At 38.9% G+C, this 18470-nt stretch overlaps 1 protein-coding gene across 1 annotated transcript in view; it reads left to right on the forward strand.

The window, feature by feature from the left end:
- The window catches only part of LOC104493596 (teneurin-2-like), a 44377-nt gene extending 33705 nt beyond the window's left edge, over nt 1-10672 (forward strand). Inside the window, exons 2-3 of the mRNA XM_010136311.1 lie at nt 2273-2548; nt 10497-10672. Of these exons, the coding sequence (XP_010134613.1) occupies nt 2273-2548; nt 10497-10672 (452 nt within the window). The remainder of the gene's footprint in view (nt 1-2272; nt 2549-10496) is intronic.
- Nucleotides 10673-18470: the final 7798 nt, after the last annotated feature.

Genomic DNA, 18470 nt, shown 5'->3' on the forward strand with positions numbered 1-18470 from the left:
CTTCGGGATCCAGACTCTGGTATTTTTAGTGGTTGGTCAGTGGAGAGTTTGTTCCCCAGGAGCTGACACTGATGCTTCCCCACTCTACCAAAAGGGCAAATGGATAGAGTTAGAAAATGGGAGTGTTAGGAGAGTTCGGGTAAACAGTTCAGTTCATGTAATAACATTCATGAATGTTGGAAAGGGGAGTAAAATATCACCCATAAACCTGCTGTACCTTGATGAGTCCCGTGACTAGAGTGGCTAGGGTCTCTTTACTTACCCGGCCTCCCGAACCATGGGATGTTTACTCTACTTGGAGGGATTACAGTGAAAGAAAAGCTTGTCTTTCCCTTGTGCTTTTCTTTTTGAATTTTTGCTTGCCTCGGAAATAGAATATTGCAGTCATTGTAATATCAATGATGTTGAGAGGGAGAATTTCCCAGGCATGTTTCATGCTAATATTAAATCGGACACAGAGGGTTAAAATTCCTGTATGTTGCACAGAAAAGATACTTCTGTTTTAATTATATTTAAACCACCAGAAAGATGCAGTATATTTTATAATGTATCTAGAGTAGAAGGGAACATTTATAAAAGAAATGGCTTATATATATATTTTTTTTTTTTTAAAAATCATAAATAAGATGGTAGAATAGCTTCAGGAAATGCAGGAAGACAGTAGCATATCCCTCAGCTTAGGTTTGGAGTATCTGATAGTGTAGAATTAGAAACAAAGTTAAGTAAAACATTTTGTAGAACAGGATCTTTAACCACGGGAAAGGAATAGTATTGAAACACGTGGAATACAAAGAAGGGTTAAAAAGATGGTAGTTGTTTATTGGATAAGGAAGATGAGTAAAAAGGGTAAATGTTAAAAATAGAAGTGGATAAAAAAATAAGCATCTGTTCTCCTCATTGTTATAAAAAATAAATGCGTAAAGAATTGAGAAAAATTAAGTGTTCATCAGAGTTTGTTGAAAAGAACTACCTCTTCCTGTACCACAGACTGGAGCTAAATAGTGGTACTTGTGCCAGCAAAAATCGTTATAGCTATGAACATAACAAAAGTTTGAGAAAGGATAAAATGACTGAAGTAGATGGACTTGTGTTATCCTTGCTGCCTCTAATTGATTATGTAGCGAAGAATGTCAGTGATAGTTATCCTTTTGATTTTAGACTTAGCCCGGTTTTGAACTGCTGACCTAGTGCCAAAGGCAGATTTATCATGTCTCTGCACGTGGTGCTCCAAGTTGTTATAAACTGCTAAATTCACGTTTGCCATCGTTCCTGCAAGTTTTGCCTTTAATCGCAATGACCTCCTGATTTTATATCAATGCTCATTTTCTTCTTGAATATGTTGAAAAAAGGTGGGGAACAATTACAGTTTTCAAATTTGGAGGTTGTGTCAATGAACTTCAAGTCAATCTTCTCCAGGGCCCGGTGCTTGGTCTGCACAAGCAGGGACTTGTGCAGGGTTAGGACCCTCTTCTTGTTCCCAACAACACAGCCTTTCAGCGTGATGAAGTCATTGGTCACCTCACCATAGTGGACGAAGCCTCCCAGAGGGTTAATGCTCTTGTCTGACAAGTCATATCAGTTGATGCATAGTTTTTGATCAGCTTTCCATCCTCGATTTGGTAACCCTGGCCAATCCTGTAGATCTTCTTATTGATTTCAGTCCGATGGTGATACCCCTTCTGACCAGCCCGGTCACGAGCCCTATCTCGATTTCTGTAGCAGTTACTGAACTACCAACCTGACCAAATGTTCAAGTGCAGGACTGCTGACAAGGTTTCACGATCCGTCGCTGAGATGTCTGCATTCTTTCAAGCAATCCTGATCTGTAAACTCCGTTTTCCCAAATAAGTGCTTGTCTTCTATGAATTAGGAAACTGAAAACTCAAATAAAAACCCGTATCTCCATGGAAGACTTCTGCATGAAAAAATAAGCTCCATAAGAAAAAATTCCTCTTTTCAAGTAATCAAATGCTCGACTTAGATACGTAATAAAGCAAGTCATGTCATCAGCGCTTTTCAAGAGCTTTTCGTTAATCATATGCCTAAGCAGTTAATTATTTGAGACTAAAATGTATAGCCCTTTCCTACCTTTCTTTTGTGTATTTCATCCGTTTTAACTATATTCAATATATTTTCGTTAAGTCTTGCTACATCTGTGCACCAGAGATCTTTGTATGTAATTCATTACAAGAGAAGTTAAAAAGGTCTCTTATTTTCAAACTTAAAATAAATCCCTTAGTTTTAATTTTTTTTTTTTTAATTGCCCATCTAGGAACAAACTTCACCCTGGCAGAACTCGGAATCTGTGAGCCCTCTCCCCATCGAAGTGGCTACTGCTCAGACATAGGAATACTCCATCAAGGCTATTCCTTGAGCACCGGCTCTGATGCGGACTCAGACACAGAGGGAGGAATGTCTCCGGAGCATGCCATCAGGCTGTGGGGAAGAGGGATCAAATCCAGGCGAAGTTCCGGTCTGTCAAGTCGTGAAAACTCAGCTCTCACACTTACCGACTCCGACAATGAAAACAAGTCAGATGAGGAAAATGGTAGGCCTTTTTCTTTAACATATTCTTAATGTGCTTGTATGAGAATGTGATCGTACTTAGAAATACACAAGTATTCTTTTAAAGGTGAATTTTTCACTTTTCGATCTCAGTTTGACTAAAGCTGCCTTTTAATGTTGCTTTATTTTTAGCGTCAATATCAGGAAACTCTGTTACATGTGTATCATATAATAACATACACATTGTGGTTTATCTTACAATTTTCCTTCCACGCAATAATCTTTCACAGAAGTTTGTGCCCAGGCTACATTAAATAGAACTTAAAGATGAGCAGCAGAAAGAAATTTCTTAAGAGAAATAGTTTCTCATATGTGATTTTTATTCACAGCTTGAACTAGTATTAATGGTCTACAATATGCCCATAGCTAAAACAATGGTGCTAATTTGTAACAACCAGATTTAATTTTGTGGGGGATTTAATGTTTTTGAAGTCGTATTAAAGCAGAATTAGTTTGTAGTTTGCTTATTGGTAAGTATTGAGGGGCTTTTAGAAAGCAATGCATCAGACCGAGGCAAAGCCCTTGGATTGGGTAGAGTGTACTGAGTCCGTCAAAATGAGACTGCAGACAGCGCAGCGATCGTTTGTGACAGAACACCTAGACACTGGTTGATGCCCAAAGTAAACCGCGTTAAGCCAGCTGTCCCCGCAAACACCTGTAACCCAGACTCATGGTCTTCGTACATAGTCAGCTGAAAATTGTTACCTGAGGAATTTTCAGTGCTCACATATTTTAAAATTAAACTGAAGAGGAAAAATAGTGAAAATGGGTTTGCAGGAATTTGTCCTCTATCCTATAGGGCAACAAAGGTGCGAACTCAGCTTAGTCAAAATACGAAGTGAAGCTTTTGATACTTGCCCTTGGGAGAAGGTGAAGAGGAACCCTCTAACGTGAACTCTCAGAGCAGCTGATAGCAGCTAATGAAACCAGCTCTCCGCTCCACCTATTACTTGTAATAAAATGTGATTTGTAATGTGTTGGGTGCCTCCCAGAAGGGGATTTTTCTAAATGTTTATTTTAGGCTCCTCCCCCTCGGAGGTTTCACCCCAGCCACTGTGCCAGGCCCTAGAAACACAAGGAGCTGCCTGTCAAAGCAAACGAGGCAAAACTGAATTCCTGTGTTTAACTGGTAGAGAAAAGTTCACAGAAGTGCAATTGATTTTGTTTGTAACAGCAGTCTTTTTTCGTTGATTTAAATTGAATCTTCAAGTAATGTCTCCTCTCCATAGGCATAGCGGGATGCATTTCTTCATCAAAACCAAAGAGGAAATAAATATATTTGCTAATACTGGAGCATAAAAGGAAGCCAATATTTTAAAAAGAATCTATGACTGATTCATTGATTTTTTCTTCTTTTTTTTTAAATAATACTATTCACAGAAAATGTGACAACTTCCATTGACTTTAGTTTTGATGAGGGTGCTGTGCATAATTCCAAATAAAAAACCTGTCTAATGAATTTCTGGCATTATGGAACAACTGGGATTCATTTCTGTGGCATGAATTCACTTCTCTGAAGGCGATAGTCTTCATCTCAGTGGAAGCACTGTGCCACACTATTTGTCTGAGAAAATTTAATCTCAGGACCTAATTTCATACGTACTGTTACAGACATTGATAAAGGAATGAGCCTGTTTGCTTGCATTTCATTTTCCTCCTTATAATAAGTGAATTATTAAGTGCCTGGAAATACAGTGCGGTGAATCCTTTTTGAATGGGTCATCTTTCTAATAATGATGTTTATAAGAGAAAGAAGGAGAGGATTGAGCAGCATGCAAAAAATAAACTAGTATGTGGAGTCTGTTTTTACTTGGAAAGGTTTTTGCGGTAAGATTTTCTGTGCGTTTGGTTGTTAAAAAAATTATGCATGTATGAAGCAACTGTTTTATACACAGAGGTGTTAACTTAGTAAAGTTTTTAGTCTTACTCTCTCACAGATCCTGGTTAGCTGAAAAATCAATGCTGCTTCACATCACTGATTTTATGAAGTTTTGGGATGCATTATCATATAGATTGACAGTTGCCCCACTGGTTCAGCACCACAGTGTGGACACTTACAAAACCATCATTAATTTCTCACGCCTGTGCCCAGCAGTGGTTTCCTACATAATAAACCCTGTGTCCTTCAGAAGCAGATCAATAACCTGCTAGGTGTTCATCTTGAAGGGGAAGTAACAAGAATCTATACTTCAAGAGAAATTCACTCTCTGATACGGTTTCAGATTTGCAGGATACTGATATAAAACAAGACATTTCTTGGCATGAGATTTTATCCGTTTATGCCAAGCAGTATTAGAGGGAACTCATGATGCATAGACTACTGAATTTATTTAAAGTACTGTTGAAGCTTTTCCCCCGACATAGTTCAACTGTTGTGTTACAGAACAGTAGTTCTACTCCACAAGGTGATTTTTTTAAAATATTGAGATGCTGTCACAATTTATATCATTGCACTTTAAAAAACAAAACCCCTAGAAACCGTACTTCTCACTTTTATTGTGATATTAAATCTATTTTGTGTCTTTTAGTGCATCTGTATGTAGCACAGAGGAGGCTTAATTTTTAAAAATTGCTCTAACAATATGATATTTCTTCCCATTCAAATCTCTTCACAAAACTTACGACCATTTTCTGCACTTCTAGATTTAGTATGATTTAATTTTATTATGAATTAGAGATCTGTGAACCTTGAAACATTAGCAGGTTTTAAATGCTTATAGATGAATTGAAATAATGGAAACTCATTTAAATTCAGTGTTTTATTTGATATACTAAAATTCTTCCAAAAAACCACCTTACTGACAGTCTGGTTTGAGGAGCCACACTTTTATTTTCACAAGTCTGGTTAGACTAAATTCTTAATAGTATCTCACAGCTTTTACTGTTGTCCTGATCTGGCCGTCTCTTCTTTAGACATGGCAGTGTGGGTATATCACAGCAAATCTGTCATCAAATTGTTAGTCAACAACATGTATTGAGTTGGGAGATTTAAGTAAATTTATCTTTTTGTGGTATATACGAGTGTAAAAAGTCAGATAGAAATTCAGCTCACCTCTGATGTCATGTGCCAGCTTTGTAGAGAATTATTTGTGGGGATCCACAGGTATGGAGTATAGGGCGTACACCAGAGTTCCTGAAATGGTTATTTTTTTGTTTTATTCCTTTTATTAAATCCTGTAACCAGTTATTACAAAACATTACAAAAGTAGCGTTTGTCATCGGTTGTCATGTATTCTTTCCTAGGTTTACAGTATTCCTGTTTCCAGAGGAAAGCCTGGGTGCTCATTATCTTTAGGTAGTGACTTTGAAGGAAGCACTCTCCCTGGGCTGTTGGGGTTTTTTCTTTTTTTTTGCTTAAAGGAGATCAGTTATTCTTCTTTTTAAGATTAATTGAAAATTATGTCCTTTTCAAAACTATAAAACCCATTGTAAAATAATACAATTTTCAATTTAAAAATTCATGAAAGCAGAACCATCATAATTAAGGACTGATGTAAAGAATACTTCAGCAACAGATGTGCGGTCTTCTTTCGTGGCTTCGCTGTGGTTGAATGACCAGTTAGGGGCTGTTGGGGGGACAGTTAAATTCAACTGACATTTCTAGATAAGAGCAAAAGCTGAACAAAGCAGTAATACAGCAGAGAAAACATAAGCTGAGGTAGGAGAAAGGAGAACGTGAAAGTAGCGTGTAAATTCAGAGCAGGTCTCTGTAATATTTCAGAGTGCTGAAATGAACAAATAGACCCAGAGAGAATCCACAAGGAGGGCTTTCCGGGTGACCTGATATAGCTCATGTTAATTCTCTTGTAAAAGGGAAAATATCTGGAATGGTCTTGGTAACTTTTTTTTTTTGGTAGAAGATTGTTACCTTGACTCTTTTTGTATTAGTATCGTTATTGTAGGTAATGAATAATGTCACTGGTAGAATGGGACATAACATAAAATACGAGATTTCTGCTCTGATATTATAATATCAAACACTTGAGAGGTTTCTGGTTTACGTTTGTGTGTCAGAAAAGAAAAAAAAAAAACGTCTTGTGGAAGGAGAACTTCCAGGACTGAAGCCATGTTATTAAAATAATGTCAGACTGAAAAAGGTGATGGAGGAATACTTTATCTTACTGGTAGTGATTCTGAGTTGGGCTGCAAGACTCTTGGATGGTAAGAAATAAAGCAATCTCAAACTTCAGCAAAACATGGGAAATAGTTCAAGGTCACACTGTGGTGATCTGTGTGTGTGTTTTAAAGAAACACTGTGGTGTTGGTAGCTCTTCCTAGGTAATGCCTATGAAAAGCAAATAATTTCTGTGTCAATAGCCCAGATGTACCTTGTGAGGTGTGGAAAAGTATTGCAGTGAACCTGTAAAGTAAACCTTAGAGAGAGAAAAAAAACCAAAACCAACCAAACAATCCGTAATTCAAACTGCCTCATATTTTATTGTTTCAATTTTATGAGCAGTATAATCTGGGCTTTTTGTGGGATGTTGTTGAGTAACAGACAGACTTACAGTAGAAAAGTACTGTTCTATCCAGAGGAGTTTACAAGGAGGCACCTCACAGATGATGGCTGAGGAGCTGGTTTTCTTATTTTTACTGTTTTAGTTTTGATATGTTGTTCTCAATATTTTATTAATTTTTATTTAGCTTTCTATTTCACACTTCATAATTGCAGAGAAGGTTATGGGGAAACTGTGATTCTAGTCCTGAGAAGATTTTGGTTTTGTGGTATGCATGCTAGTGTCCCCACGTGCTGAGACCAGTTTGAAAGTAGATGGTTTAAATGTTCCTGGTGACAGAATTCTGTTCGGGTTAAAAAAGTGAGAGAGGTGTTTAAACAGTAGTGAGACAGTTAGAGCAGATCTGTGCAGGCTTTAATTGGGGGGATAAAAGATAATTTGCCGTTATCATTTTGAGACAGTATATCCATGTGTTGTGCACAAGAAGCAGCAGGAAAGCGGTAGACTCGCTGTGTATTGCATAGCAGAGTGCTAATTTCAGCTGTTCGTGCTGTCTGGGAACGTGGTGCCCATTCCTCTCCCAGATCAGCCCAGGTAGCTTGGAAACAGCAGGAGGGACAGATATGAAAGAGAAGAGAGGAAAAGCTGCCACGAGTTGTACGAGCTGTTCATAGCTGAGAAAGTGTCCAGATGGTCCGAAAGAAATGATGAGATTTAAGTGAAATATCATATATTCAGGAACTGGAATTGCATACGTCATACATCAACTAGACTTTGTAAGAAGGAGTGCTAGGGAGGTTAGCTCGTGCAGGGGCATACTTCAGCTCTTCTTTAGGAAGGCGTGTGAAGTACTTTGTAAATGACAAATTTAGAAAGTCATTAAGCACAGTATCAAAGCTCGGTTGCTTAAGTGGATCCAATTTTGATGTGCTTTCAAAACCTGAGGGCACTTCTGATATGAAGTGGTTTCCTAATGAGGGAATTGAGTAGCAGGAGCAACTCTTAAAGACTTAACTACACATCAACTACAATTTTGTCCACGTAAATGGTTTATGCATTCAGTGAAGGGGGATGCTAAATGACGGGGTTAAGGACAGAAAAATGGCTATGTAATACTAGGAAGCTTTAAAGCTTTGTGGAAGACAAGAATGTAAAATGACAGTATATAAGATCTTAAACTGTTGTGACAACTCTAATATAACCCAGTAACGCTGTAGTGTAGGATGGTGTGATTGAAGTAGTGCTAAACATACAGGTATATTGCAAGAGCTAAATAAATGCTATTGGGAACACAGTGCTTGGTGATATTCTAGCAAGTAAAGATGCAGATGTGGCAAGAGTGACAGCTCTCCTTAGGTGGCCTAAAACAGCAAAAAAATTACTTCTCGGCCTTCAGTTGCTTGTAGCTGGCATTCAGCAGCTTGGCAGTTGAGAGGTTTTCCATTCAGTTCAGCGTTGACCACAGAGATGTACACCAGGTTCTCAGATTTTATTCCCCCAGAGGTATACGTATTTCTGATCTTCATGATTATAGAAGAAATGGGTGTCTGTAATCTTCCTGCCCCTTCATTTGAGTTAGAGCTTCAGTGACCGTAAAACTTGTAAGAGGTCAGTTCTCAGGTTTCGGTGATTTCAGCACCTCTGCCACAGTCTATGCCCTGCTCTGGCTTGATTGTTGAGCCTTGATTGTTGTCTTTTGCCCATACACCGTAGGAGGACCTGGCTGAAGCTACGTCCTGTTTTGCAGTCTCTCTCTTCAGAGTGGCTTCTTTGAGTTACTTCTTTGAGTAGGAACGCCCTGCTTAGCTGCGTGAACCAAGGCAGCCAGGAAGTGAGACCTGGGAAATGAAATCCAGTAGCCAGGAACCAAGAGAACAGAAAAGTAGGCTGGTGAATTAAGGCTACCTGGAAGCTACTGCTGCAGCCGCGGTCGCGAACTGCTGAGGCTAGCTGTGTTTTCCCTGAATTCATGGGGAAAGAGCTTTTGTGTGCAGCTGTATCTGCATCATTGTGTGAAGGTCACAACATGGAGAGCTTTTTAAAAACGCTTTCAAAATAACCGTGAGATTTTTCAATTAATATTTTAATTATGAGCCTTCCCATCTACTAGAGAGAAATGATGAAACTATGTTTTACAAGAACTGCATGACAGCACATCATGCAGTTTGTTGATTATTAGGTTTAGTAAAGCAAACTTAGGTCACCTAGGTAAGCAAGTGGCAGCAACTGTGCTCAAAGATAACTGAGTTAGGATAATGCCTTTTTATACTTTTCTGTATCAGATATTCGTATCTGATAAAGTTAATCTGGCTTGGTAATAAAGGCATTGTCAGTGGCTGATGAGCGATAAAAGCTTTACAGGAGGTTTGTCTGTACATGGTGTTTAACGAAATTTATCATGGTAAAACAACAACAAAAAAATGTATTTCACGTTTCCCTTGTAAATTGAAGCACACATCACAGGGAACCACACACCGAATTTATTCTCTGTCTTCCCTTTCAAAAGACTCTGCAGTTTCACCAAAACCTTAACTTTGTCAAGCCAGTTGCTGGCACCTTTGTTCATGTGATACTCTAGTTTATACCCACTATTAATAATCTTCCTAATTAGAAAGTCTTGCATATTTCACTGATTAGTGCATAATTAGGTCAAGGTACGTTCCTTTTTTTCTAGTCAGCCCTTCGTTTATGAACCTCAGCCTGAGTGTGACCACCGAACTCTGTTTGACGGTGCGGTGAATGCCTGTTTGCCATAGCTGTAAACTGCACACGTTTCAGTATTACGACTGTTTCTAAGTAGTTCGTGTGATACGCTTTGTGTTAAGACTCTGCACGCAGTTCTTTTCAAGTAGTCTGGCAGCTTGTCAAAGACAATGTATTTGAATTGATTGTTAATGTGATGGTGAAATGTAACATTCCATTCAGGTAGAATGGAATTCATCTTCAGGCAGAAAATGGATAGGAAACTATACCTTAGCTCTTCTAGTGCTCGAGTTTTAGTATGTGTCGTTACAGTAAACAGAACTTGTTAAAAACTAAATAATCCCACAATCACTGAGATTTGAGAGAGATTATTTCTTTACTCTCTTATATTAAAACACTTTTTTTTTACTTAGTTCTGAAGTCCTAAATGATAAAAAAGTGCCATAACTTCCATTCCTTAGATCAGAGGAGAGGGAATCTAATTCATGAGCCCAAGTTTTACATTTTTACCCATAAAGTTTTTTGTGACTCAACTTTTTGCAGAAGCTCCTGGCAGAATTGGGCGGCTTCTGTCAGATACTGTAGGAGCAATCTGAAAATCTGCTGTGTTCTTTACATGGAATGAAGACACCTTTCTGTTTAATTCAAGCTTTTACACATTCTACGATGGTCTCCTTTCCTGGCATTGATAAAAGAAATAATTTATACAGGCGTTCATTATATTTTTTCGGTAATAGTTGAAATTGCTGACTCTGACATTCTTGCTTTAAGAACCGATGGAGATGATTGGCAATGAAGTTCTCCTCTCAGATCGAGTGGAAGGTTTCTTTCAAGCAGTTTTGTCCACTTCCAAACCCGACACTTGTTATGTCTTGGGCTCACAGACCTCTTCTCCATGTTCTTCAACATCTCAAAAGCTGTTGGTAGCACTACAGAGACCATGCTGAAGTCTCAACCATGTGTGAACATGAAATACTACCTATGATTTTAAAAAAGGACTGTTTTTTCAGTTTATAGTTTGTCTTTCTGACGATCAAGGAATGTCAGACTAGAACCCATGCAAAGAAGGTACGATGGTATCAGAGGGATGGAAATATTTGGAAGAACTTGCCTTTTCACTAAAGTTACCTGCTATTGAAGGGTAGTTATCATTGTTCTTAAAAATAACTGTTTGCATTTTGCAGCTTGCTCTGGGAATGCTTTCCACATAATAGGGTTACATGAAGCAGTAGCTTTAAATGTTTTTCCAGGCTGAATAATTTATCTCATTATCGTGTGTTACTGTTTGTCACCAGAGGGTGCCATTGCTGTGATCTTCTACACTCTCATGCTAAAAACCACTGAATTTTGGAAGAGGTACTCCTTCTAAACTTACCTCTTCCTTTAGCTGTCTAAAGCCATGGCTAGAAAAAGTGACCTTAGGGAGAATAAATCGCACAACTGGCAGCAGAGCTGAGTGTAGATTCAATTCTTCATCTGCTGTTGCTTTCAGGAAATGAAGCAGTGGTTGGAGCAATCAAATCCGAAAAGGGGGCTGTTTCCTGGTTATCCACCTGCGTTTGTTATGTAAATACATTTAACTAACCCCACTTACACTAGAGTTGTGAACAAACCCCACGTAATTCATTTCCTACTGAGAAAATCATCTCAAGTTTCCAGATACTTAGTACAAGCTTGTGTCAGAGGAAGAGGCACTTTTATTTGTGAATGAAATTGTGGAAAGGGGTATCATTACTACAAAATAAGTTGCCGATACACTCCGTGCTGGCTCCCCAAAGCATCCAGTTCAAGGTCCCTTGCCTAATATTAAAAACACATAGGAGCCGTAGGCTTGTATGTACCATCCGTCCTGTCTGTCCACCCAAGTCTGTCGTTGCACAGTGAGCATCCCTCTGTGGCCAGCCCAGGTGGCTGGCTCTGAGAGAGATTTGCTGGACTCTAAAACTTTGTTGATTCTTGTCATATGTCACGGTACAGTTCCTTTGCAGAGTGATTCAGTGTATTGAGATGCAGCATGAACTCATGTTCGTACCTTCCATCCTTTGGTATTTCCTCTGTGCTCCCAAATACAGCTACCTAGGCAAATGAGAGAAAAGTATGAACTCTACAAAGCTTCTTTTCCTATAGGCTGAGATGGAAAAGGATGTTCGGGTAGGTTTTTTTACTTTTTAATTATTAACAGCTATGCTGGTATTGTTGAGGGCCTTCAAATGACGTTGCTCCAGGATGGATTGTTCAGCTGAGCAACAACTCAGTGGAAAGGATGGCTTTTGTGATTTCTGAAGTTGCTCTGAGTGTCTCTGAGGTTGCTGACTGTTTGAGTCATTCTTAAGCTTTCCAGTAGTGTGTTGCTGATACAGAGAGGAAGATGGTTCAGTTGATGAAATTGTATTTGCCAGGAAGTTCAAGACGTCTCTGGAAACTGATACTTCCTTGCCATGTTTGCCCTATTGAAGCTGAGATACCATCTTGTAAGAAGGCATAATATCATTCAATTATAACAACATGCCTGTAGGCAAGGCACAATATGTGAGCATCATTTGTTTGCTTAGAGCCATGACTGTCATTCAGAAATATTGAAAGGTAGCAGTTGGATTTTTTCACACAAATGGTTAAGGGACTTTTCTCAACATCAAATTAGCGTTCAAGAGTGAAAATACAGCTTCTGTTTCCTCAGATGCTGAGCTGTAAGAATGAGTAATCATGATTCCTGGGGGGGAAAAAACATGTTTGTTTTTTTTAAGAAAAAAAAAAAAGACTTTGGTGGTAGTAGATCAGAAATGGGTTTATCTGTTTTCCATAGACCACTTCTATGCGGTTATCTTGAAATAAGATGAATTACAGTGCAGTTACTCCGCTTTCCAGTTTTCTTTCAGAAGAAAGGAATTATTTTTAAGGAGTCGTGTGCTATTTTTGTATCTCCCACATAATGCTGTAGCTTTAAGCTTTATTATACAGTGTGAATAAGGAAAAAACCAAGAAGGGATATAATGGCTTGAAAGAGTGGAGTTTTATAGCTTCCCCCGCTTTAAGACTTCTTTCTGCTCAGTAAACCACAACATTGCTAACACTTGTGCTGAACGGTTTTGTACAATGCATAGCACGCAGGTGTGGGGTAGGCAGGATTAGATACAGGCTGAGACTGTGCCTGGGGTGTAAAAAGAGGAGTGGGTGAGAACAAGTAGTGGGACATGAGGTGCAAAGGAAACGGGAGTCCAAAGAGGCTGCAGAGAACTCATCAAATGCTTGAGTTTAGGACAGCCAGAGAAACCACACACTTCTGTAAGGAAGTAGCAATCTGCCATCAAGAATGTTTTTACTAACCACGTGTGTGTGTGCTGTCTCTCAAAAGCATGCTGTAACCATACAGACACTAAGTTTTGATCATTTTCATCTGTATATAAATGCTGATGTTCACTTTAATAACCTCTTTTACCTAAGCAAACCTTCTAAGCTGTTGGCTTTGAAGGGTTAATGTGTCAGGGAATGCCACAAGATTGCTAGGAATGGAATAGTATTTCTGGTACATGTTTGTGAATGAGTATTTGAAGTTTTCTTTTCTTTCTCATTTTTATGCATCTCTCAGTTATTTCTAAAGTGAACAATATATGTGAACAATTAAGTTCATTTCCTTCTGTTGTGGAGTTCTCTAGATTTTCATCATCGAATAGTGAGATAATAAATCTTATCTGCCCAGACCTGTCAGTATATCTCTGGGTAGCTGCTCAGAGACTCCTTGAGTCTTGATCGTCGGGATTAGTTGGCCAGCTCTAGTTTTCTGCATAATTACTGCATACTTTGAGACCACTTCTGTTGTGATACTTTGCTAGTTTTTATTCTTTGAGATACTTTATATCTCGATCTGTAATTTGACTTCCCTAGGAGTATCTGAAGATGGGTACCCATGTTCAGTTTAATCCTGAATTTTGGGATTGGATCATGCTCTCTGTTTGTCTCAGTCAGAAGCCATTGTCGTCTCCCCTGTGGACTCGTATTTGTGGGCTTAATGTCCTTACCCAGAAGTAGGGACATTCTATGCATAATGGAGCACTGTATCGGCTCTCTTAAATGACAGAATGCCATCTCATCTTTTCGAAGGAACATTTCTATTAATTTAAGAGCAGATTTTTTTTCAGATTTTTAGGTGGCTTGAGTTCATTCATTACATTTTACATCCGCAGATATCAGGACAGATAAATGCAGCCTGGTGTGATTGTAATGATGATATTTTGTGTGACATTGTTGTTTGTTTTTTTTCAAGACAGAAAGATAATCAAGAGACCTCTGATAAATGTTAGAAGACTGACCTATAACCACTGCAGGCAGACATTAATAATCAGTGTTTTCTATCTTATCCTCAGTGCAGCTGCTTTGCTACAGATCCTGAGAAAACATTCCAGAAGCAATCAGTACAGCACTTTAACATGAAGGCTGGAGTTGTGGGGGGAGTGTTTGAACATAATTCTGAGGACTTTGCAGCCAGCATCATTAAAAAATAGATATATAATTGTTCATGTTGAAGTGTAAACGAGGTAGACCAGGTAGCTCTACACTTTCTGAGGCTTTGGTCAATTCCGTGATAATCTATAATAACTTTTTTTTTAGGTATTCAATTTTTTCTACTGGTATTTCTCACTATATATTTCTCCCATCATTTTCAGTCTTGATAAAAATAATATGGCATTTGTTAGTCTTTGCCTGAAGGGCCATTTATTTTCCCTTTCTGCAGTTTGTTTTTTTTTTTTAATATAACAATGCCTTGAGCTTAAGACTTTAATGTGGTCCCAGATAATCTCCTGGTTTCATTTGACATGTGATGGCTTAAAAGCACTCTTTATAAAGCAGAATATTGCAGCATGAATGTGCAGTGCGAGGGGTTTTTTTTTCCTGTGTATGATCAATTCTTTGCATGGCTAAAAAAAAATGTACGAGCAGATAGTCTTAGAAATAATGATCGTCTTAGAAAAATGATCTGAGGAAATCAGTATTTTTATTTTCTCTACTTTCCCTCCTTATTTCAGTCTGGTTCACAAAATAACTGCATGCTAGAAATGCTTCAAATCACTTCTGTAGTGATAAATTTTGACACGCTTTCAAATACTAGTTTTATGTATTTCCTTTTTGTTAGTCTTCTTGTGCCATATGTACTGCAGTAGTAATACTCTCATTTTTCTTAACATGAATGGGGTTTTTAAACAAATAAAAACTTCTCGAACAATTTCAAATGTGATTTGAAGCTCCTAAAGTCTTACTTGAGCTCTGCTGTTCTGTCTCGGGGGGTAGAACATACGTGGCAACTTCTCCAGAAAGATCCTCTCAAAAGAACATATTAAAGATGAAATATAAGGATTTTTAGATCAAAAGGATAATGATTTTTTAAAATCTTTACTATGTGATAAATTAATCAGAAGGTATTATAAAGATGTACAAACTTGCACAAGGAAAGAGAAGAGAAGGTAGACAGCGACTTTGAAATTAGTACAGACACAGGCCTAAAGATGTACTTTCAGAAGTTTGTCAGGAACCAGCAGACAAGGTCTGTAGCGTATGCACCTGTCAGGAATCTGAACTGTGTCAGGGCGAGTGGGATGAGAAAAATTATTGATAGGACCACAAATACCATATCAGATGTTTCACTGTATTTACAGAGATCAGATATTTCATCAGTATTTACAGAGCTGTTGTAATGCTCTGGCGTAAAACAATCAGGAGTAATGCGATGACTGTTGGCATTACCTTGGGCGTCACTCACGTCTTCCTCTGCAGTATAAGCTGTATACTAAGCAGCGTGAATAAAATTGTACTTTCTGTAATTTCTTTAAAGAAAAAATAAAGTGATTATTGAAACTGAAAGTAATTAGCTAACTTCTATCAGTGTGGACTTAAGTTGCATATTTCTGACGGGAATGACAACCAACAGACTTGACTCTGCAATTATGAAAAAATTCTGCTGTTTATTAAAAGCCTGACAGACTTCCATAGCAATGAGACATACGTATTCAAAGGCAGGTGCTGGACCAGAACACATAATATTATGATAATTTCTGTTTCACGTTTCTATGTAAGCACGTGACTCATTCATGCTTAAAATGTGTTTGGATTTATAACGTTGTTAGTTGTAAATTTTCACATCGGAATACAAATGTAGTGAAAGCTGTTGTAACAGATCGGCTGCCACAAAAGCTAGTGGCAGGGGGGGGTGTGTTGTTGGGTTTTCTTTTAATGGCTAGTGGCAGGAGCGTTTGTGTTGTAGCTTTTCATATGAAGTTTATAGGTGAGCCTTACCTGCCTGTCCCCTCAGAAGAAAGATACAGTGCAATTAAATTTATAGTCTTCAGTGCAGTTTATCCAATTTTTCAGACCTATTTTCCTTATTTATGGAAGGTGAGGTAAATCCCACAACTCTCATGAGCTGTTACAGTGCTTATTTAAGACAGTGTGTTGTAATCAAGTTCAGTAAATCTTAACGTTCAAAGGAATTCTGCAAGAATTGGAAATGAAAAGCTTGGTTCTCCAAGTCCAGTGAAGTTTTAATTAAATAATACTGATGGTGTCTTAAGGAGGAGTTTGAGAAATTATCAGAGAGTATCTTCATTGTTACGATTCAGTAGTACTGAAGGAAGGTTCCAGGATGCATGCATGCAAGTTCTGGATTTATGGCAATGCTATAAAAATGTGATGATCGTAGGTATGGAAGCTAGAAGAGACATGCACAGTTCTAGCAGTGCTGAGTCTACAAACGTGTAGTCCATGCTCCAGCTATTTCTGCAAAAAAAAAAAAAATGTTCATCGGTCTGGGAAATGGTTGCAAAGCTGATGAAATTAGTTCTGTATACTGATGGTCTCAATATACTGGACTCTCCTTTTAGAGTTTCTGAAGTCTGAGGAATTAAAACAACAGAGGCAACATTTTTTACAGACTTTTTGTTTTGTAATTGAAAAGCAAAGTTCAGTAAGTGAATTCTGATAATTATGTAGAAGAATTTCTGTGGAAGATCCATCCATTGGTAAATTCATTTCAGCTGCTGTTATTAAAGATTTAATATAAAGCCCTTGCCAAGCAGTGATAGTAACATCATCATGCAGGTTGAACACGTCCTTGAGTACTGGTTCATACCCTAAGTCAAGTATTTGGAAGAGAAATTGTCTCATGGTATTTATCTTACGTAAGGATTGTTGTGTGTCACCCAGGCGTAATCCCACGAGGCACTGCAACAAGCAGCACATGGGCTGCGTTCACACCCTGTGCTTGGTTCAAACCTACAGCCCTGTCTAGCGAAACTCTGAGCAGTCCTGCTTTTCATGTCCCGATTAACGATGCCCTTTGATGGGGTGATGGTATTGCACAGCCCCTCGGCTGCACCTTGTCTCTTTTTATCTTGCTCTGCATTAGAAGAGGTACCAGCGCCGTCTGTACTGGTGCGAGCTGAGCTGCCTTGCGTCAGTCTGTGGTGATCATCACTTCCCACCTGCAACTGCAGAACCCGCGATGCCCGCAGCCCTCTGCTCTGAAACTGCTGAAGTATGTTTATTTCCCAGTTAGGGGGGTGTTTGAAAGGCTGGCCGGTTTGAAGGTCCAAAACATGACTCCACCGGATCGATTTTCATTAACAGTAAACACCTGGTTCTTGGTTGTGATTCCCTCCGTGCTTTCAGAGTGGGTGCTCACCGTCTCACGCTGAACCGGCTGTGCCTGTGCAGCACCCCGGGCTGAGCTGGCAGCTGAGTGCCCTCGCTCTCCCCTGCTGAGGACGGGCCGCAGGGATGCTGTGAGTGGGGAGCTGGAACCAGAGTGAGTAACTTTATCTTCCCCGTTTTTCCTCTGTCTTCGTCAGTGTTTCTATCCTGCCTCTATCCTCCTCCCCAAAAGCAATGCTCTCATTAGCTCCCAGCATAGCATATCTTATTTTTAGGACAGTATTTTGCCCCTGTGTAGTTATATATTATTGGTGTTCTTACTTTAACAGTATTACAAATGCTTCTGTGCTGTCGCTGGTTGTGCTTCTTGCAGTGTTAGTGTTTAAAAATGTTCATTTGCTGTTGCAAGTTGTAGAGGTTTTATCTAGAGCCCCTCTGTCTAGTCAGAAGGCAGGCATCCTGCCCAGGGGCACAGCAGCCTCTGCTTTGGCTGTGTTGTCCCAGGACAAAATAAAATTTGAAATAAAATAACTTAAAATGATTTTTCTTTTTAAACATCGCTATAACCTCCACATAATCAATTTCGGTCCATAGTGTACAGAAAAGGAAGCTGTTACAGCCGCCTGTATCTGCCTCACACTGTCCTGCCACAAGGTGGTACCTAGGGATGGAGGGCAGCACCATGTGGAGCTTCCGCTGTTTGAGGGGGCATGAGTTAGGAGGCAAGCTCTGATCCAAAAGCTAATTTCTTTAATACAGCGATTAAACAGCAGAAAAATGTTGTAGCAATGGATCAGTTCCATAGTATACACAGGACTGGGGTGATGAGACCTGTTTTTTATTTTTTAAATCACTTGTGCTTTTTTGCCATGCCTTTGACTATATATAGGATTTATTTTTGCTCAGCTCTGTTGTAAAGTGCTAAATGTAATATGCTCCAGAGTCTCAACTGAAGCTTCATGTGATTTAAATGAACAGTGATGTTCACCTTCTGAGTCAGGACCAAACCGTACAGTATTTCTGCAGTAGGGACGTCTGTGTTATCTTACTGGCCCCTTTGACTGATCAGGGGCCAGTATCCATTGATTGCTGCTCCTGGGCTGCTTT

Source organism: Buceros rhinoceros, unplaced genomic scaffold (assembly GCF_000710305.1).
Source record: "Buceros rhinoceros silvestris isolate BGI_N320 unplaced genomic scaffold, ASM71030v1 scaffold8505, whole genome shotgun sequence".
Lineage (NCBI taxonomy): Eukaryota > Metazoa > Chordata > Aves > Bucerotiformes > Bucerotidae > Buceros > Buceros rhinoceros.